The sequence below is a fragment of the Phalacrocorax carbo genome, chromosome 26 (genome assembly GCF_963921805.1).
Source record: "Phalacrocorax carbo chromosome 26, bPhaCar2.1, whole genome shotgun sequence".
NCBI classification, from domain to species: domain Eukaryota; kingdom Metazoa; phylum Chordata; class Aves; order Suliformes; family Phalacrocoracidae; genus Phalacrocorax; species Phalacrocorax carbo.
This window is the reverse complement of record NC_087538.1, coordinates 5,380,315-5,400,108: the sequence shown is the minus strand read 5'-3', so window position 1 is coordinate 5,400,108 and position 19,794 is coordinate 5,380,315. Positions and strand designations below refer to the sequence as shown.

The following is a 19,794-nucleotide window of genomic DNA, read 5'->3' as shown; positions in this document are numbered from 1 at the left end:
GCGCTGACCCCTGACCCCATGCTGACCCCTGACCCCACGCTGACCCCTGACCCCGCGCTGACCCCTGACCCCGCGCTGACCCTGACCCCGCAGGGCGGATGTTCAGCCAAACCCCCTGACCCCGCGCTGCCCCCTGACCCCGCGCTGACCCCTGACCCCACACTGACCCTGACCCCTGCCCCCACACTGCCCCCTGACCCCGCGCTGACCCCTGACCCTGCACTGACCCTGACCCCGTGCTGACCCCTGACCCCGCGCTGACCCCTGACCCCACGCTGACCCCTGACCCCGCAGGGGCAGATGTTCAGCCAAACCCCCTGACCCGCACTGACCCCTGACCCCTGACCCGCGCTGCCCCCTGCCCCCGCGCTGCCCCCTGACCCCGCGCTGACCCCCTGACCCCCGCGCTGACCCCTGCCCCCGCGCTGCCCCCTGACCCTGCGCTGACCCCTGCCCCCGCGCTGACCCCTGCCCCCATGCTGACCCCTGCCCCCATGCTGACCCCTGACCCCGTGCTGACCCCTGACCCCGCGCTGACCCCTGACCCCACGCTGACCCCTGACCCCGCAGGGCAGATGTTCAGCCAAACCCCTGACCCCGCACTGACCCCTGACCCCTGACCCCGCGCTGCCCCCTGCCCCCGCGCTGCCCCCTGACCCCGCGCTGACCCCTGACCCCACGCTGACCCCTGACCCCGCAGGGCAGATGTTCAGCCAAACCCCCTGACCCCGCACTGACCCCTGACCCCTGACCCCGCGCTGCCCCCTGCCCCCGCGCTGCCCCCTGACCCCGCGCTGACCCCTGACCCCGCACTGACCCCTGACCCCGCGCTGACCCCTGCCCCTGCCCCCAGGGCGCATGTTCAGCCAAACCACCATCTGCCGCTTCGAGGCGCTGCAGCTCAGCTTCCGCAACATGTGCAAACTGCGGCCGCTGCTGGAGCGGTGGCTGCGGGCGGCCGGCGGCGGCGGCCTGCGGGAGGTGGGGGGCAGGGGGGGGCGGGGGGGTCATGGGGGTCATGGGGGGTCGGGGGGGTCATGGGGGTCATGGGGGTCATGGGGGTCATGGTGGCTGCGGGCGGCCGGCGGCGGCGGCCTGCGGGAGGTGGGGGGCGGGGGGGGGTCGGGGGGGGTCGGGGGGTCATGGGGGTCATGGGGGGTCGGGGGGGTCATGGTGGCTGCGGGCGGCCGGCGGCGGCGGCCTGCGGGAGGTGGGGGGCGGGGGGGGTCGGGGGGGGTCGGGGGGGTCATGGGGGTCATGGGGGGTCGGGGGGGTCATGGTGGCTGCGGGCGGCGGCGGCGGCGGCCTGCGGGAGGTGGGGGGCGGGGGGGGTCGGGGGGGGTCGGGGGGGTCATGGGGGTCATGGGGGGTCGGGGGGGTCATGGTGGCTGCGGGCGGCCGGCGGCGGCGGCCTGCGGAGGTGGGGGGCGGGGGGGTCGGGGGGGGGTCATGGGGGTCATGTGGGGTCGGGGGGGTCATGGGGTCATGGGGGTCATGGGGGGTCATGGTGGCTGCGGGCGGCCGGCGGCGGCGGCCTGCGGGAGGTGGGGGGTCGGGGGGGGTCATGGGGGTCGGGGGGGGTCGGGGGGTCATGGGGGTCATGGGGGGTCATGGGGGGTCATGGTGGCTGCGGGCGGCCGGCGGCGGCGGCCTGCGGGAGGTGGGGGGTCGGGGGGGTCATGGGGGTCGGGGGGGGTCGGGGGGGTCATGGGGGTCATGGGGGGTCATGGGGGGTCATGGTGGCTGCGGGCGGCCGGCGGCGGCGGCCTGCGGGAGGTGGGGGTCGGGGGGGTCATGGGGGTCGGGGGGTCATGGGGTCATGGGGGGTCATGGGGTCGGGGGGTCATGGGGGGTCTGGGGGGGTCATGGGGGGTCATGGTGGCTGCGGGCGGCCGGCGGTGGCGGCCTGCGGGAGGTGGGGGGCGGGGGGGGGTCGGGGGGGGGTCATTAGGGACTGAGGGTGCCCTGGGGGGACATGGGTTGAAGGGGGGGTCCTGGGGGTTTTGGGGGGCCGGGGGAGGTCCAAGGGGACCTTGCAGGGGTCCTGGGGGGTCTGGGGAGGGGCCATAGGGGGACCAGGGGGTGGGGGGGTCATTGGGCGTTCGGGGGGGTCCACGGGGGGTCCAGGTTTCGGAGTGACCCTGTCCCCCAGCTCTGCCCGGCGGCGGGGGGGGGGGGTCCGGGTTTCGGGGTGACCCTGTCCCCCAGCTCTGCCCGGCGGTGGCGGGGGGGGTCCGGGGGGGGGTCCGGGTTTCGGGGTGACCCTGTCCCCCAGCTCTGCCCGGCGGTGGCGGGGGGGGTCCGGGGGGGGTCCGGGTTTCGGGGTGACCCTGTCCCCCAGCTCTGCCCGGCGGCGGCGGCGGCCCTGCAGGCGCGGCGGCGGCGCAGGACGAGCATCGGGCCGGGGGCGCGGGGGGCTCTCGAGGCCGCCTTCGGGCGCTGCCCCAAACCCCCCCGGCCGAGATGGCGCGAATGGCCGCGGGGCTGGGGCTGGGCACCGACGTGAGCGGGGCTGGGGGGGCTGGGGGGGCTTTGGGGGGGCTGGGGGTCTCAGGTGGGCTGGGGCTGGGCACCGACGTGAGCGGGGCTGGGGGGCTGGGGGGGCTTTGGGGGGCGGCTGGGGTCTCAGGTGGGCTGGGGCTGGGCACCGACGTGAGCGGGGCTGGGGGGGGGGTCTGGGGGGGCTTTGGGGGGGGGCTTTGGGGGGGGCTGGGGGTCTCAGGTGGGCTGGGGCTGGGCACCGACGTGAGCGGGGCTGGGGGGGGCGCTGGGGGGGGGCTGGGGGGGGGGTCTGGGGGGCCTGGGGGGGTGTTTGGGGGGGCTGGGGCTGGGCACCGACATGAGTGGGGGGCGAGGGGTGGTCCTTTGGGGGGGGCAGGACCCCAAGGGAGGGGCAAAGGGGGGCTTTTGGGGGTGGTGACCAACGGGGAGGGCTGGGGGTGGGTACGGCGGGGGGGCACGGGGGGGGCTTGAGGGGGGCAGTACCCCGGGTGGGGGCCTTGGGGGGAGGGACCCTAAAGGGGGTGTGTGTGGGGCGCTTTTTGGGGGTGGGACATCTTTAGGGGGGTGGGACCCCAGGGGAGGCCCGGGGGGGCACAGGGGGGCTTGGGGGGGGGTGTGGGACTCCGGTGGAATCTTGGGGGACACACAAGGATATGGGGGGGGCTTTGGGGGGGGACGACTGGGGCTGGACAGGGAGGGCAGCGCCGGGGGGGGCCGGGAGGGGCAGCACAGTGTTGGGGGGTCTCTGGGCCCCCCCCGACCCCCCCCTTTTGCCCCCCCCCAGGTGGTCCGGGTCTGGTTCTGCAACCGGCGGCAGAAGGTGAAGCGCAGCAGCACGGCGGGGGGGGCCCCCCCGGGGAATGGGGGTGCCGGGGGGAGCCCCCCGCCCTTCCCTGCCCCCCCCAACCCCCCCTTCGGCCCCCCTGCCCCGCCCCTCCCTTACGGCCCCCCCCTACACCACCTTCTACCTCCCCCCCTGGGGCCCCCCGCCCCCCCCACCATACACGGCTGAGGGGGGCCCCCCTGCCCACCCCCCCAAATAAAGCTGTGCTCTGTGCTCTGTGTCTCATTGGGGGGACCCAGGCGTCCGGGTGCCCCCCCCAAATTATTGGGGACACCCCCCCATTTGGGGGCCCTGTTGGTCCTGGGTACTGGGGGGGGGGGGGGGCTCCAGGGGATGGCGGGGACCCTGGAAGGGGCTCTGGGGGGTGGGGGAGGGGTCTCGGGGGGAACTGGGGGGTCTTGGAGGGGGTCTTTGGAGGGTGGGGTAGTCTAGGAGGGGTCTCGGGGAGACTTGGGGGTCTTGGAGGGGGTCTCGGGAGGGACTGGGGGGCTCTGGGGGGTCTTGGAGGGGGTCTTTGGGGGGTGGGGGAGTCTGGGAGGGGTCTTGGGGGGAACTGGGGGGCTCTGGGGGGTCTTGGAGGGGGGCTCTGGGGGATGGGGGGGTCTGGGAGGGGTCTCCAGGTGATGGAAGGGGAGCTCTGGGGGGTCTGGGAGGGGGTTCTGGAGGATGGGGGGTCTTGGGGGGGTCTGGGAAGGGTCTCTGGGGGGGGGTCTGGGGGTTATTGGGGGTCTGGGAGGGGGCTTGGGGGGATGGGGGGTGTCGATGGGGAGGGGTCCGGAGGGATTGGGGGGGGCAGGGGGGCCTGAGGGGGCTCCAGGGGCTGGGGGGGGGGGTCGGGGCCCTGACAGGTGGGGGCTGGGGGGGGCTTCAGGGGATCGGGGTCTGCGGCCCAGGGGCTCTATTTAAGCCCAGCCCAGCTCCTCCTCCCCGCCCTTCCTCCTCCTCCTCCCCCTCCCCCCCCCCAGCAGGGCCCGGGAGCTGCAGCCCCCCGCCCCCCCCCCGCCCCCCCGCCCCCCCCGCGGCCGCACAACGACGTTCTTCGGGATATTTATTAAATGTAAAAAAAGAAGAAACCACCAGGATCGAGGGGAAACGGGAAAAAAAAGAGGAAAAAAGAAGAAACAGAAGAGCCTTCCTCCCCCTGCTCGCTCCTGGGGGGGTCCTGCCCTCCTCCCCCCCCGGGACCTGGAGGAACCGCCCCTCCCCCCCCCGCCGACGCCCGAGACCCCCAAACGGGCCGGGGTTCGCGGGATCGGCCGCGCCCGCGAGGCCTGCACGGTTTTGACCTGAAAACGCCCCAAAAAAGGGGAGGGGGGGGTTGGGCTGGCGGACGGGGTCCCCCCGCGACCCCCCCCCCACGCGATGGGGGGGGGAAGAACCAGCCCCCCCCTCCCCCCCCTCCGGGGTTCCCTGAGGTTCCCCTTCGCCCCCCCCGGTTTCTGGCAGGTCTGGGAAAGCTTGGCTTTGGGGGGGGGGCGCCGGTCCCAGCCTCCTCCTCCTCCGACCTCCCTCTTCATCCAACCTTCCTCCTCCTCCTCCTCCTCCTCCGGCCTCCCTCTTCATCCAACCTTCCTCCTCCTCCTCCGACCTCCCTCTTCATCCAACCTTCCTCCTCCTCCTCCTCCTCCTCCAGCCTCCCTCTTCATCCAACCTTCCTCCTCCTCCTCCTCCGGCCTCCCTCTTCATCCAACCTTCCTCCTCCTCCTCTGACCTCCCTCTTCATCCAACCTTCCTCCTCTCCTCCAGCCTCCCTCTTCATCCAACCTTCCTCCTCTCCTCCAGCCTCCCTCTTCATCCAACCTCCTCCTCCTCCTCCGACCTCCCTCTTCATCCAACCTTCCTCCTCTCCTCCGGCCTCCCTCTTCATCCAACCTTCCTCCTCCTCCTCCAGCCTCCCTCTTCATCCAACCTTCCTCCTCCTCTCCTCCGGCCTCCCTCTTCATCCAACCTTCCTCCTCCTCCTCCAGCCTCCCTCTTCATCCAACCTTCCTCCTCCTCCCCTCCTCCAACCTCCCTCCTCTCCCTCCGACCTCCTCCTCCAACCTTCCCTTCATCCAACCTCCTCCTCCTCCTCCAACCTCCCTCCTCGTGATCCAACCTCCCTCCTCCTCCAACCTCCTCCTCTCCCTCCAACCTCCTCCTCTCCCTCCAACCTCCCTCCTCCCCCTCCAACCTCCTCCTCCTCCTCCAGCTCCCTCCTCGCCCACCTCCCCCCTACTCCAGGTGGACCTTCAGGTGGGACATGAGGGAGCCTTGGTCCGGTAGCCGTTGCCGCAGCCGGGCAGCGATAGGGAGCCTCTCCCGTGTGGCTCCTCTCGTGCTCCAGGCACTTGGAGCTCATGGTGAAGCCCTTCCCGCAGATGTGGCACCTGTAGGGCCGCTCCCCGGTGTGGATCCGCTGGTGGACGATGAGGTGGGACGTGTTGGTGAAGCTCAGCCCGCACTCGGGGCACTTGTGGGGCCTCTCCCCGGTGTGGAGCTTCTTGTGGAGCTTGAGGTTGAACCTCCGCGTGAAGCTCTTCCCGCACTCGGAGCAGAGGTGGGACTTCTCGGCCGCGCGCGGGCCCCGCTGGAGGAGCTCCGGGCTTATCGCCGGGCCCCGGGGCTCGGCGGGTCCCTCCGGCCGCCGGGACGCGAGGTCGGAGCCCTCGCCGAAGCCCTTCCCGCGGCCGGGGCGCTGGTGGCCGCGGGGCTGCCGCTGGTGGCCCGGGCTCTTCCGGCAGCCGAAGCTTCGCCGCCGCTCGTGCGCCCGCTCCTCGCCGGGGAACGTCCCCCCGGGCGCCTCCGAGGCGGCCGCAGGAGGAGGCGGCCGCGCCGGCCCCTCGCCAGGCCACGGCCCCGCTCCCGGCCGCTCCGGGGGGGCTTTGTGCTCCTCGGGACCCCGACGCCCGCCCCCGCCCTCCATCCTCGAGCTGGACCCGCCTCGTCCTCCTTGCTGGGGGTCTCCGGGCTGGGAAGTCTCTCGGTGGCCGCCGTCACCTGCTGAGAGAACGGGGCCGAGGTGTGACCGCCCCACCTGCAACACCGGGGGGGGTCTCCAAGGTGGGAGGATGGTGGGAATCACACCACGGTTTGGGCTGGAGGGACCTTTTGAGGCCATCGAGTCCAAGCCCCTGCCACGAGCGGGGACATCTCCCACTAGAGCAGGTCGCTCCGAGCCCCATCCAACCGGGCCTTGGGTGTCTCCAGGGATGGGGCATCGACCACCTCCCCGGGGAGCCTGGGCCGGGGCTTCACCACCCTCGGCGTGAAACATTTCGTCCTTAGGTCCGGCCTAAACCCACCCTCCTTTAGTTTAAAACCATCCCCCCTTGTCCTGTCACATCAGGCCTTGCTAAAGAGGTCGCCCCCCACCCTTCCTATGGTCTCCCTTTAAGAGGCCGCATGGAGGCCTCCCCGCAGCCGCCGCCTCCCCAGGACGGAGAGCCCCAACTCCCCCAGCCCGGCCCCGCCGCAGAGGGGCTCCGGCCCTGGGAGCGTTTCCGTGGGCAGCATTTCCCGCGTCGCCTGGGAGGATCCGCTCCGCGGCCTCCCCGGCACCGAGCGGAGGCCGACGGGGCGGCGCCTCCCCGGGCCCTCCTTTCTACCCTTTTATAAAGACGGGCACAACATTCCCCTTCTTCCAGTCCCAGGGACGTCACCCGGCGGCCACGACTTCCCAGATATGGGATATCTGGGATACGCAGGGTCACCGCATCATAAGGTTGGGAGAGACCTCGAGGATCATCAAGTCAAACCTCAACCCAACCCCCCCAAGGCCTCCTAAACCATGTCGAGGGCCGCGTCTGCGCGGTGTTTGAACCCCCCCAGGGACGGTGACTCCCCCACCTCTCGGGGCAGCCTCTGCCAGGGCCTGACAACACTTTTGGTGAAGAAATTGTTCCCAATCTCCAACCTAAACCTGCCCTGGCGCAGCCTGAGGCCATTCCCTCTCGTCCCGTCCCTGGTGACTTGGGAGCAGAGACCGACCCCCCCCTCACTCCAGCCCCTCTCAGGCAGCTGCAGAGAGCGAGAAGGGCTCCCCTCAGCCCCCTCTTCTCCAGGCTAAACCCCCCCAGCCCCCTCAGCCGCCCCCCAGCACACTTGTGCTCCAGACCCTGCCCCAGCCCCGCTGCCCTTCTCTGGACACGCTCCAGCCCCTCCAGGCCCTTCTTGTCCCGAGGGGCCCAAACCTGAGCCCAGCATTCGAGGTGGGGCCTCCCCAGGGCTGAGCACAGGGGCCCCATCCCTGCCCGGCTCCTGCTGGCCACACCAGGGCTGACACAAGCCCGGGGGCTGGTGGCCTCCTTGGCCACCCGGGCACTGCTGGCTCATGCCCAGCCGGCTGTCAGCCAGCACCCCCAGGGCCTTCTCCGCCGGGCACTTCCCAGCCCCTCTGCCCCGGGCCTGGGGCGCTGCCTGGGGTTGGGGTGACCCAAGGGCAGGACCCAACACCGAGCCTCGCTGACCCCACAAGGCCTCCACCACCCAACGTAGCACAGCACACCAGCAAACGGGGGGTCCCCGCACCCCCGCGACCCTCCCGCCCGGCGCCGGGCGCAGCTCGAACCCAACCGAAGCCAGTTTCACCAGGACGGACCCAAGAAGTCAAGGTTACCTGGTGGGACCGTGGTCTGGCGGCTGCTCTGCTGCGTGTGCCGGGGCGGCGACGCCGCTCGGCCGCCCTCCCCCTCCTTGCTGTGGACCTTCTTGTGGGCGTTACAGCGGAAGTTTTGGGTGAAACCCTTCCCGCAGACGGGACACTTGAAGGGTTTCTCGCCCGTGTGGACCGTCTTGTGCCTCACCAGGTCGGAGCTTTTCCGGAAGCTCTTCCCGCAATCCCGGCACTTGTAGGGTCTCTCGCCCGTGTGGACGCGGCGGTGCATGAGGAGATATTGCTGCCGGGCGAAGCACTTCCCGCAGTCGGGACAGACGTAGGGTTTCTCATCGGTGTGGACCACCTGGTGGGAGATGAGGTGGGAGCTTTGGCTGAAGCTCTTCCCGCAATCCAAGCACTTGTAGGGCTTCTCCCCGCGATGGAGCATCTCGTGGATGAGCAGCGGGGAGCCGTCGTTGAAGCCCTTCCCGCAGAGGGAGCACTTGTAGGGCCGCTCGCCCGTGTGGAGGCGCTGGTGGCGGACGAGGTGGTTCCTCCAGTTGAAGACCCGGCCGCACTCCTCGCACTTGTGCAGCTTCCGCTTGGGTTTCGGCTTCGGCTGGGACACGCTTCCGCCCAGCTCATCCGCGTTGCCTTGGTTGGCCGTTTCTCCCCACCTCACCCCAACGCCGTCGCCTCCCGGCCTCCAGATCCCGCAGCCTTCGTCCCGCGTTGCCTCCTCATCTTCAGCAGCGCCTTCCACCGCCCCCGCGCCTTGCTCCACCTTCACCACGACCTTCTCGGGGTTCTTCTCCTTGCTCGTCCACCCCATACCTGTGGGGACGAGAGAGGGGGACGGTGGGGGGTGGCGGGGGTGGGGGGTGGCGGTGGGGGGTCACCACCGCGCCCGCGGCCGCCCCTTCAACGCGCCCGGTCGCGCCGAGCTCTCGCCCGGCCATGGCGGACGCCGCGGGGGGCTGACGGAGCCCCCGCCGGCCGAGGGTCTGACCCCCAGCCGAGCCGGGGAGGGGGTTGGGGGGCGATGGGGGATGGGGGGGCGCATCCCCAAGGGGAAAACCCGGCTCCGGAGCGGGGACCTTCCCACCATTTCATGTCTCCGGCGTTTCGCTGCCCGATCCCGCTGCCCGCGCGCAGCCCCCCCCGCCACCGGCGCGTCCCTCCGAGGGGGCTTCGGCGCCCCCCCCCCAAAAAAAACCCTCCCCCCCGTATATATTAAAAAAAGCGGGGGGAAAGGGGTTTTCCACGCTGTTCCAACGCGGTGGGGGGATGCGGTGGGGGGACACGCCGGTGGGGGGGATGCGACCCGCGGGTGGTGCCCCCCCTCCCCCAAACCCACCTCCCCTGTCTCGGTGCCCACCGCCCCGCCGAGCTCTGGGTGCAGGGGGGGGGGGTGGGGGTGAAGGGGGGGGTGTCCCCAGCGCCGCTGCCGCCGCCGCCCCCTCCCACCGCTCGGCGGCTCAGCCTTGTCCCAGCCCCTTCCTGCGCCTCCGCACACGCAGCCGGGCTGCAACCGGCCCCCGGGGCGGGGGGGGGCGGGGGGCGGGGGCGGGGGCGTCCTCCCCCGCCACTCCTCCCCCCGGGCACAGAGGGGCGGGGGGGGGCGGGGGAGCCCCGTCCCCTCCCCCTCCCCGGGGGAGAGCATCACCCTCGGGGCAGCTGCACCCCCACCCCCCCCGGCGAGCATCAGTGGGGGAGGGGGGAGTCCCTGCCTCGGGGGGTGTCACCTTTGGGTGACCGGCGCCCCCCGGAGAGCGTCGCTTCTTGGGGGGGGGAGCAGCCATGGGGGGGAATCACCCGTGGGGGGGGCATCTTGTCCAGGAGAGCCCCCTCCAACTCCAAACATCACCCCTGGGGGGGCAGCACCCATGGAGGGGCATCACCCACATCTAGGGGAGCCCCCTCCAACCCAAACATTATGCATGGGGGGCACGGTCCTTGGGGGGGCATCATGTCCAGGAGACCCCCCTCTGACCCAGAACATCACCCATGGGGGGGGCATCACTCACGGAGGGGCATCACCCATGGAGGGGCATCACTCATGCAAGGGGATCACCCATGGGGGGGCAGCACCCACGGGGGGGCAGCACCCCCGGAGGAGTGGAAGGGGAACAAGCCGAGAGCTTGCGGGTAGAAATCAAGGGGCAGCGGAATAACGGCGACCCTGATGCGGGCGTTTGCTCCAGCCCACCTGGTGAGGAAGAGGAAGTCGGTGAAGGCTCCGCAGACCCCTGGAAGGAGCCTCACGGTGGCGGGCCCTGGTCCTCGTGGGGGGGACCCCCAACCACCCTGAGATTCGCTGGAGAAGCACCACGGCGAGAAGCAACGCGGGAGGTTCCCACGGAGCATCGAGGACCCCAGAGCCCCAGAAGACCGTGGGGGTCGGGGAGGGGCCTCCGGAGACCCAACCCCCCGGCTCGAGCAGGGACACCCAGGGCAGGGGGCACGCGACCGCGTCCCGCGCCCCTCGCGGTGCTCCCCAGGGGGCTGCGCTGGGGCCAGCCCTGGTCAACAGCGTCTCTTGGGGTCTGTGGGGTCCCTTCCCTGGGGACATTCACCCCCCGCCTGGCTGCGGCCCTGGGCCCCTGCTCTGGGGGGGCCTGCTCAAGCGGGGGGTGGGATGGGGTGAGCTCCAGAGGGTCCTTCCAGCCCCCACCAGGCTGTGGTTCTGTGACCATCCCCAGGTGACCATCACCCATGGAGGGGGCGTCATCCTCAGGTGACCATCACCCAAGGGAGACCATCACCCATGGAGGGGGCGTCATCCTCAGGTGACCATCACCCAAGGGAGACCATCACCCATGGAGGGGGTGTCATCCTCAGGTGACCATCACCCAAGGGAGACCTTCACCAATGGAGGGGGCACCATCCTCAGGTGACCATCACCCAAGGGAGACCATCACCCATGGAGGGGGCGTCATCCTCAGGTGACCATCACCCAAGGGAGACCATCACCCATGGAGGGGGTACCATCCTCAGGTGACCATCACCCAAGGGAGACCATCACCCATGCAGGGGGCACCATCCTCAGGTGACCATCACCCAAGGGAGACCATCACCCATGCAGGGGGCATCATCCTCAGGTGACCATCACCCAAGGGAGACCATCACCCATGGAGGGGGCGTCATCCTCAGGTGACCATCACCCAAGGGAGACCATCACCCATGGAGGGGGTGTCATCCTCAGGTGACCATCACCCAAGGTAGACCATCCATCTCCAGGGGTTCAGCACGGCCCTCAGGCAGCATTGTCAGGGCCTAATCAGGGCTTATTAGCATTATCAGGGCTAATTAGCATGAATGACCCTGATCAGCCCCACCTAGGACCAGCTGATGGCCCAAGGGCTCTCCTTAAGCCCAGCCCAGGGTGCTGGGCTCTGTTGGGGGGGCCATGGCCAAGGCTGAGCTGCAGCCCATGGTTCCTCCTGATGTGCAGACTTGGTTCCTGCCTCGACCCTGGACCTGCCTCATCCCTCTGGCTTTGCCTGATGATCCGGACCCTTGGCGGAACGTGGCTGCTCTGCAGGACCCTTCCTCCCCATCAAGTCACCCGCAGAGGTGTCAAGGAGAGAATTTTTATAGAAAAAGCCTATTTTAGGAGTACATTGGAATGCGTGGGGAGGTGGTAGGTGTCAGGAACTGAGCGCCTGGCCAGAGACCACCCCCAGCCCTCCAACTGGCCCCGTTTGATGAGGCTTTGGGGGCTGGAGGTGAAGTAGAGAGGAAGAGGGTGGAGATGTGCGGCTCCTTCTCCCCAGACTCTCATCTCGGTTCTGGCACTGGGGGGGTTTCTTTCCCCTATCTCAGGGGGGTTCTGACGCCCTCGGGTCCCAACAGCCTGGTTGGGTCGGACTCTGCCCGTAGCAGAAGCACAAGGGCGTCTCAGCGGAAGCGCCTTGCTTGGAGACATCACCTTAGGAGAGGCGAATGTGCCTTAGCCACGGCTACATCTTGTCGCAGGCTCCAGCAGGAGCGGGGATAGCTCTGCTCAGGTGGGGGGGCCGCCATGGCTTCCCTGGGAGAGTCTCGGGGCGCCCTGGTGGCACGACGCAGCCGGCAGAGCCTTGGGCATTGATCATGGCTGCTCGTGGACAGCAGCATGGATTTCCCCGTCTTGGTCATGTCCTGCTGTCGGCGTGCGCGGGGCCCGTCGTCCCGTGGGGAGGGTCGGCAGGGGGATGCAGGAAGGGAGCAGAGGCTCCTCCTCGCTGGGGACGCGTGGGGGCGAAGGAGGTGACCTCAGGGTGAGTTGGGCGGACAGGCCCACAAGGAACCAGGGACGGATCCTCTCCCCACTCAAGGGGCCCATTGGGAAGGTGTAGAGCAGGTCTTGGTTGTCAGCATTGAAGAAGGCTACCTTCTGTGCCTCAGTGTCCAGGGAAACCCGAATTGTCCGGGGTCTCTTTGTGAGGCTGAGAAGTGTGTGGTATGGGGAGGTCAGAGCCCGATACTCTCCCTTCATGTGACGAATAGCCCAGATCCCGTTTCGAGGATTCCGGTCGATCTTCCCCTTCCTCTTTGTGGACTCCTTGGCCACCCCCAGTGCCCATTCCCCTCCTTCCTCCATCCTCACATCCACATCCCAGAAGTATCTCCCGGAGGTGAATCCCTCCTGGCCCAGGACGCAGCACCAGTAGTCGTATCTCTCGGGGTTATCTGGCACCTCTTGCCGCGTGACTCCCCACCGTACGCTCTTCCCACCATCCGAGAGGATGAGCCCTGGGTGCGCCGTGTCCGCGTCCAGCGTGACGTGCACTGCGGGGAGAGGGGGAGAGCTCAGCTGGAGACCCCCGTTGCCTTTGGGGTCTCCTCAGGTGGGCTCCCCTTGGAGAACTGATTTGTGGGACCTCAAGTGCCACAAAAAGAGAGAGAGAAAAAGGGAGATGTGGTGGGGAAAGGGAGCGGGGGGCATCAGAGCAGTTGGGGCGTGGAGGCTCAGCCCTCCATTTACCCACCCCCCCACCAGCAGCACAGGGGAAGAGACCCATGGAGAGGCAAAGCCCCACACCCCGGTACCTTCTTCCACCGGCACAAAGGCGTTTCTCCACCCTGAAAGCAAAGAGACGTGGTCACAAGCAGGTGCGGTGGCATGAGGAGGGGCCGTGGGGTGATTTGGGGTGGTGGTCCCCAGCGCTGCAGACCACTCCCAGCCATGCTTGCCTTTCATGTACTCAAATTTACCTTATTTGACAACGTAGATTCACCAAAATGGGAACATGGACATCCTTCCTGGTCCAGTTTGGGGTTTTTAGTTAGCCCCTGGGAGTGTTTGCCATCACTCTTGGAGGGGGCTTGGTAACAAACCTGAGCAAGGCACATCCCATCCCCCTCGCCCCTCCCCCTGCCCCTGAATTCTGTGCTGTGTGAAAGACCACGCGGGTGGGGGAAGAGCAAGGATCAAACTTACGCAGCTCCGAGACATGTTTCTCTGAAAAAGAAAAGAGCAAGAACTGTTTTCAGTAAAAGCATGTGCTTGTTGGGCTCCAACCCTCATCCCCTGGTCCCTACGTAGCCACCAAAGCCACGGGTGTGTTAAGAGGTGCTTTGATGGTGCCAGAGCTCCAGAATGTGCCCAGGGAGGGGAGAGGGGATGGGAGGGGAAACCGGCTCGGAGGAAGGCCTTTGGGGCACCCAAAGGGCTGGGAGGAGTTGGTGGGGTTGGTGCCACCAGAGAGTTGGGCTCAAGCTCGTGGGAAGCTGGATGACGAAGGGTTGGGGAAGGTCGTCTCCTTTGTTTAGGGGGTTTTGGGGGTGGAGGAAGCAGAGCAGGGCTTGTGTATTTCCATCTCCCGACCCCTGGAAGGGAAATAACAATTTAACTAAAAGCAGGAAGAAATAGGCGGGATTGCTGGCAAATGCTCATTTGGTGGTGGGAACTTGTCCAGGCGCCCGAGGACCTCTTTGCTTTTCTGCTGCCTGGGGCTTTGGGAGTTGAGCTGAAGGAAGGGTTGGGTTGATGTTGGAAGGGGGGGCAGGTTTAATTTTGGGGGAAAACCTGCTGAACTGGTTGCCTGAAAGAGGGTTTTGATGGGCGGCGTGCCCTGATGCCCAGAGCAGAAGGGTGCCTGGGTCCTCCTCTCGCTTGAGGCCTCTCCGTCAGCCATGTGGCCATCAACGCTGGCGATTTGACGTTGGGCGCCAAGGGGAGATGGGGATTTATCGCTGTCTGGGGTGGCCTTTGGGGACAACCATGCCAAGGTGGGTTTCATTCCCTTGAGGATGAGGAAGCTGGTTTTCTTCCTCCATATTGCTACTCCTCCAAAGCCAGGGAGGCTGATTTTTGTTATTCCAGAATTCGGTTACCCCAAAGCCAAGCGCTCCTCAAAAGCCGTACCCGAGGTAGAATTCAACTCCTACAAACCTGCGGGCTACGGACGGGCTTCCTAAACCGCAGCCCATCTCCTCAGAGGTTTATTACCCAAAAATGAAGAGATTTGGTCTCCCCTAGGGTCGGTCACCCACGTTGGCCAGCCCCGATGGAGTCAGGCACTTGATCTGGTCCCGCATTTGCTCGCCCCCTCCCCGCTGCCTCATGAACTGCCGCCATGAAGCAAGCGTCCCTCTGCAGCTCGTATTTTCCCCTCAGCGACAGAAAAACCCCACATCACTTACGGATTTCGGCATCGCGTTTCCCTGGAAGGAAAAGCAGGAATAACTGTGAGAGGAAGTTTCCTTCCTGACAGGAACTTGTGAGCGGCCTGGGGTACGGGAATGGGGCGGCAGCTCCGCACCAACGGCATCACTGGCAGAGCGTGGTTAGAAAAGGGGAAACAGCAGGAGGAAAACAGGGATTTCCCTAATTCCGTGTCTATTTGGTGTGCTTTCAGAATTTAAATGAAGTCTTTTCAACCCTTCCCACCCCTCATAATTCTGTCAAATGTCTTTTTGGTGTGAAATTACCCACCAAATGCCACTTTCAAGGCAAATCTCGGAGATGCACGCATGCGAGAGCCAACCCTCATCGCTATCAAAACATCCCCACTCTGTTGTCAAAAGTGGGGGAGAAAAATAAAGTGTCTCTTACCTAGTTCTCTGCCTTGGGCTGTAAGAGAGAAGAGAGAACATCACGTGGGTTACAGGAAGGTTTCTCCCACACCTACGTCACGCGAGGGTGACCCACAATGGGGACATTTCAGGTGTGTTTTGGGTCGGCTGATGCTGGATTTGGGGTTTGGTGTGACATGGGGGTGTCTGGTGGTGTTGGAGCTCTGCCTCCTGCGCCTGCAGCCCCGGTGTTTGCTTTGAGGCTGTGGTGGTTCCCCCTGGTCAAGGGCGTGAGCTCTTGGGGATGGAGATTCTGCGTTTGGGGCCTCCAAAGTGCTCTTTTTGGCATGTTTCAGTGGGACAGAGCTCGAGGGAGTCTGAAATGTGTGGGGGCAGCTGGTCCTCCCGTGAGCAGGTCCACGTCATTCCGTGTGCTCTTGGGTGCTCAGAGACCCTCTTGGGTGCCCCAAAGTCCCCTTGCTCCTGCCTAATGCCTTACCTCGTAGCCGTGAGATGAAAAGAGGGAAGGCAACCAGGGAAGCGAAGCAGGCAGCCAGGGTCACGAAGAAAGCCACCTTCCAGGGATATTCCTTTGGGAAAATGGAGTCTGGAATAGGAAAATTGCCCCAGTTGGGTTAATCTGGGATGCAATGACGGGTGTACGTTGTGTGTTGGAGTGAACGTGCCTTTCCGTAAACTTTGAGCATCTTTGTTGAAATATTTAGACCTGAGGTAGATATTTCATAGTGTGTCCTTGAAGTTTAATTAAAAAATCCCTGATTTATTCAAGGTTTCTTTACAAAACTACACTGAGACCAACTTTCTCCTAAAACAATAATTCAGTGTTCCTTGGCCTGGAATTGGTGGCATTTCTCCCTCTTTGCCTCCTGCCCCACATGAACCCAGAACCGCACGGACTTTCACTCTGGGCACACCCAAGCCTGGTTTGTTTCTCCGGAGGCTGGTGTTGCTCTCCTGGAGAGGTGTGAGGGCTTTGGCCGTGGGCCAGGCCCTGTTGTGCAGGGATCTGGGGCCAGGCAGGTGGGGAGATGCTGGCGAGGAGCTGGGCTGCCCAGCAGAGAGAGACCAGAGGGGATTTGTGCGTGGGGGTGGGCAAATGGGACATGCCGGGGGCGCGTCTTGTAGACAACCCTGACTCCTGCCTTTTACCTGCTACCTGCAGCTCCACAGAGGCTTCTTCATAAGAATCCCCATCTTGGACGCGACACCGGTACTGTCCCTCATCGCTCAGCCGGGTGCTGAGGATCCTCAAGGAAACGTGCCCAACAGAGAGGCCCTCCTTTGACAGCTCTGTCCTCCCCCGGTATTGGGGATTCTGCAAGGAGTAGTCATCCCACCCGCTGCGGTAGATGTGGACGTGGATGGAGGATGTGGACCAAAACCACAGGACGTCCATGTTCTCGGCATTCAGCCTCGGGGAGAGGAGGCAAGGCAGCACGACGTCTTCTCCCACGACGGCAGTGACCGGCTGGTCGGGTCCCAAGACCCTGAACTGGGCTGCGAAAGGTGGCGGGTGAGAAGAAGAGACGCCTGAGACACACGGGCACACGCGGTTCTGCTGCTGCCTCGACGTGCACGTAATTGAGTTGGGGTTTTAAGGACTGTGGTTGGGTTCGTGGCACGTCTGGAAGTGCTGGAGGCAGAGCTTGGGGTCTTTTTAGACGGTCGAGGACTGGGCTGGCTCTGGAGCTCCACCCATGGAGATGACGGATCCCCAAACCCTCACCGCTTCGTAGGGCGCTTCCACCACCTCCCACGAGACCCCACACCTCGCTCTTTATCCCACCTGCCTTTTAAATACACCTTTTGCATCGTGTTAAGATGCCGGGGGAAAAAATAGATCCCAAAGGGTGGGTGTCACGGAAGAAGTTCTGGAGCTCCTTACCGCCCTCCAGCTCAGGGACGAGAAAGGCACAGGAGAAAATCACAGCACGAGCCAGGGCAGAGGTGACGCGAGGGAGGCAGGGGCGTGAGGAAACCAGCACCTTCCCATCCGCTTTCACTGGGGAAAGATGAACGGAGGGGAACGACAACTCCATTTAACACAACCGCGGGGGCGGTGCCGAGAGCACCCATTTGAAGGGGGTTTTGTAGATGAAGCCGGGACAGAAAACGCCGGAGAACTCGGCACTGGTGAAAAAGCGTGTAGGGTGGGTGGGATCAGTGGGCTCCCTGCACCAAGCCCTGCTCAGAGCGGGCCGAGGGGCTGGGTAGCTCTGGGTCCTGCCCGCGTGAGCTTGGTACCTCCAGGGATGGAGGTGCCCCTCCTCCCTCGACCTTTTCCCACCCACCCACAGAATAAAATACCCCCATTCTGCTGTCTCTGACGGTGCTCTTTGCACAGCCCGGGCTCAGGTCCGGCACTGCTGTCACAACTCTGCAAGGGCTCAGGGCTTCCCGCAAAGCCGGGAGGGCAGGAGGGAGAAAGGGGCAGTTTGGGGTGGTGGGAGCTGATTTTTGCAACCATGGGGCAGGGTTGAACAGGCTGCGCTCTTAAACAGAACCACAACAAACCGTCCCATAAATCCCCGCACCCCAAAACCCCCACCCCCATTCAGATTTGGCCCTGGGCTGGGTCCCCTGGTTGGGGGAGGTCCCCAAATGTCCCCGTGGGGACCCCCATGGCCGGCTGCACCCCTGGGGGCCCCTTCCACCCGCGTGCCCCCCGATGCCCGCCCAAGCGCCCTGCCCTACCAGCCCTGCCTGCTGGGGTGCAGGCAGCCATCGCTCCTGGCGGGGGTGGGCTGCGGTGCTGCGCTCCTGCCCCCCGCCGTGGGGCTGGGAAGGGGGAGACAACAGCGCAGCCCCACAAGGGACCTGAAACCGAGAGCAAAATTCCCTTTCCCTTCGTGCGTTATGGTTCTGGGAAGGGAGGTGGGGCAGATCCGGGCGGGCACAAGCCCATAACTGCCTCCGAGACAAGGTCAAAGTACAAACCCTCAGGTCACACCTCCCCCTCTGTCCGTCCGTCCGTCCGTCCGTCCCGGGTGCATCGTCGCTGCTGCCCAAGGGCCGAGCGTGCAGCCGACCCCTGCCTGTGCGATTTACATCTCTCTCTCTCTATATATATATATGCAGTGCAGGCATTGCCTTTGCAAGAGCGTTTTTTCCCTCAAAGTCAGGCTTGTGATGTCACTGAACAACAAGGCACCAGCAAAGACTGGAGGGACAACCTCTGAGCTCGTCCTAAAGGAGCCGTGGCCTTGGTCTGGAAAGCTGCTGGCTGATAAGGGCATGAGTCACAGCTCCCTTCCTCTCCCTCGAGCTGAGATACCGCCAGGAACTTCCTTAAAGCCTTTCAACGAGCTCACAGGTATCTCCCGCGACCCCTCCCACGCAAAAAATGGGGAAAACAGCTTTTTAGGAGGGCTAAATCTCAGGATCAGCTGCAGCGAGCTCTTCTTTAATTTCCCACGACAGCTTTGCTGCCGTCCACGCCTCCGCCTCTGCCTCTCACTATCTCCTTTGTCTTCCACGGAAGCCTCCCATCGAACCCCTCCCAGCCCAGCCCTGAGTGAGCTGAAGTTTGCTCTTCCGAAATCCAGAACCCTTGCCTGAGAGCTGACCTCCGGCACGCTCAGCAGCATCCCCAGCCCCACAACGCTGTGGCCGGTGCAGCCGAGGCTGTCGCTGACCGGGATATGGCACAGCAGGCTTTCTCGGCCTGTGCGCGGCAAGTCCAGCAGCGCCTCCTCCCTGCTTGGCCCATCGCACGCCTGTGCGAGGAAGCGGTCCTCTGCGCGTCCGGGCACTCGGTGGGTGACGCGCGAGCTGCCGCGTTGTTCTTCCAGCAGGTGCCTGCAAGGAGTCGGGGTGTTGGCAAGAGCTAACACGGAGGGGCCTCTAGGTGAACTCTCCCCATTAGAGCGCCCAGCATCCCCCAAAGCAGGGCAGAAACCCCCCTGCTCCAACGAGCCCCTCGCTCTCGGAGCACGCGTGGGGCACTGACAGGCAGCTGAACCTCTCGAGCGGAGCGAGACGAGGCCTGAGCAGCAGCTCGATGGGCGGCAGTGCGGGTGTGGGCTGTCACGGGCACAGGGCGCTGTGCCAACGCCTCGCAGCGCACGGCAGCTCTGTGCAGTCACCGCCCAGCCCCCAGCCCAGCCCCCAAACGGGCCCGTCCAAACCCCGCGGCTCTGGGCGGAGGTTGGCGTTTTGCAGCGCGGGCGAAGGAACCCGCTCTTCGGGACCCCAGCTCTGGGGGCCCCGGCGGGGCCCGTGGCAGCCACCGCACCGCGCCTGCCTCACCCTTGGCCTGGCCCAGCGCCCTCTCCTCCCAGTGCTCTGCAGCTTCTTTGCTGAGGGCTCCAGCTCCAGCGTGAATTTCATTCCCTGCAGAGGCTCGAGAGGGGCGCGGGGGTCGCTCCTGTCGTGCCCCCGCTGAGCGGGCGGTCGCCACCTCCCCCCGCCGCCGATTCGGCGCCTTCTGGGCCCAGAAGTTCCCTTTCACCGCTGGGGACGTCCCCCCTGGCCTCCCCTTACCTCCCCCCCTCTCTGCGGCAGGGCGGCCCCGCTGCCAGGCTTTCCGCAGGCCCTCGCCAGCGCGGCGTGCGTTGCCGATACCCTCTCGCCCGGCCCCAGCGTTATTTACTGCCTCGGGAAGGTTCTCAGGGGTCAGTTGCCACCCCTCACGCTGACCCTCTCTTAACCACGACTAACTCCTGCGCTACCCCGCCGCATCCCAGAAGAACAGGCACGTTTGCCGTCGCAATTCCCCCCTTTGGGAGTTGCAGACGTTTCACCCGGGACGTCCATAATCTGTGGCCCGTGTTACGCTGCCGACAAAGACAGGCCTCGGCATCGCCGCCTTCATGCGGCTCGTTGTCGTTGCCAGGGTGGGCGTCGCAAC

The 19,794-nt window shown here is 66.1% G+C and overlaps 2 protein-coding genes across 2 annotated transcripts; one reads left to right on the top strand and one right to left on the bottom strand.

Annotated features, from left to right (window-relative positions):
* The first annotated feature begins 858 nt into the window (after positions 1 to 858).
* LOC135317651 (POU domain, class 5, transcription factor 1-like) lies at positions 859 to 3,527 on the top strand. The gene is given in 4 exon segments (XM_064474081.1): positions 859 to 981; positions 2,342 to 2,453; positions 2,456 to 2,502; positions 3,287 to 3,527. Coding segments are annotated over 4 exon segments (510 nt in total). The 3' UTR covers positions 3,515 to 3,527.
* Positions 3,528 to 5,396: 1,869 nt separating this feature from the next.
* LOC135317524 (zinc finger protein 329-like) lies at positions 5,397 to 9,467 on the bottom strand. Its single transcript, XM_064473817.1, has 3 exons — positions 9,280 to 9,467; positions 7,944 to 8,756; positions 5,397 to 6,325 (listed from the first exon to the last, which is right to left on the bottom strand). The coding sequence occupies exons 2-3, from the start codon at positions 8,752 to 8,754 to the stop codon at positions 5,397 to 5,399; spliced, it is 1,740 nt and encodes a 579-aa protein (XP_064329887.1). The 5' UTR covers positions 8,755 to 8,756; positions 9,280 to 9,467.
* Between the last annotated feature and the right edge of the window lie 10,327 nt (positions 9,468 to 19,794).

Coding starts and splice junctions, on each gene's coding strand:
- LOC135317524 (XM_064473817.1), bottom strand. CDS start 8,754: ATGGGGTGGACGAGCAAGGAGAAGAACCCCGAGAAGGTCGTGGTGAAG. Junction 6,326..7,943: donor CCAGACCACGGTCCCACCAG/GTAACCTTGACT, acceptor TTCTCTCAGCAG/GTGACGGCGGCCACCGAGAG.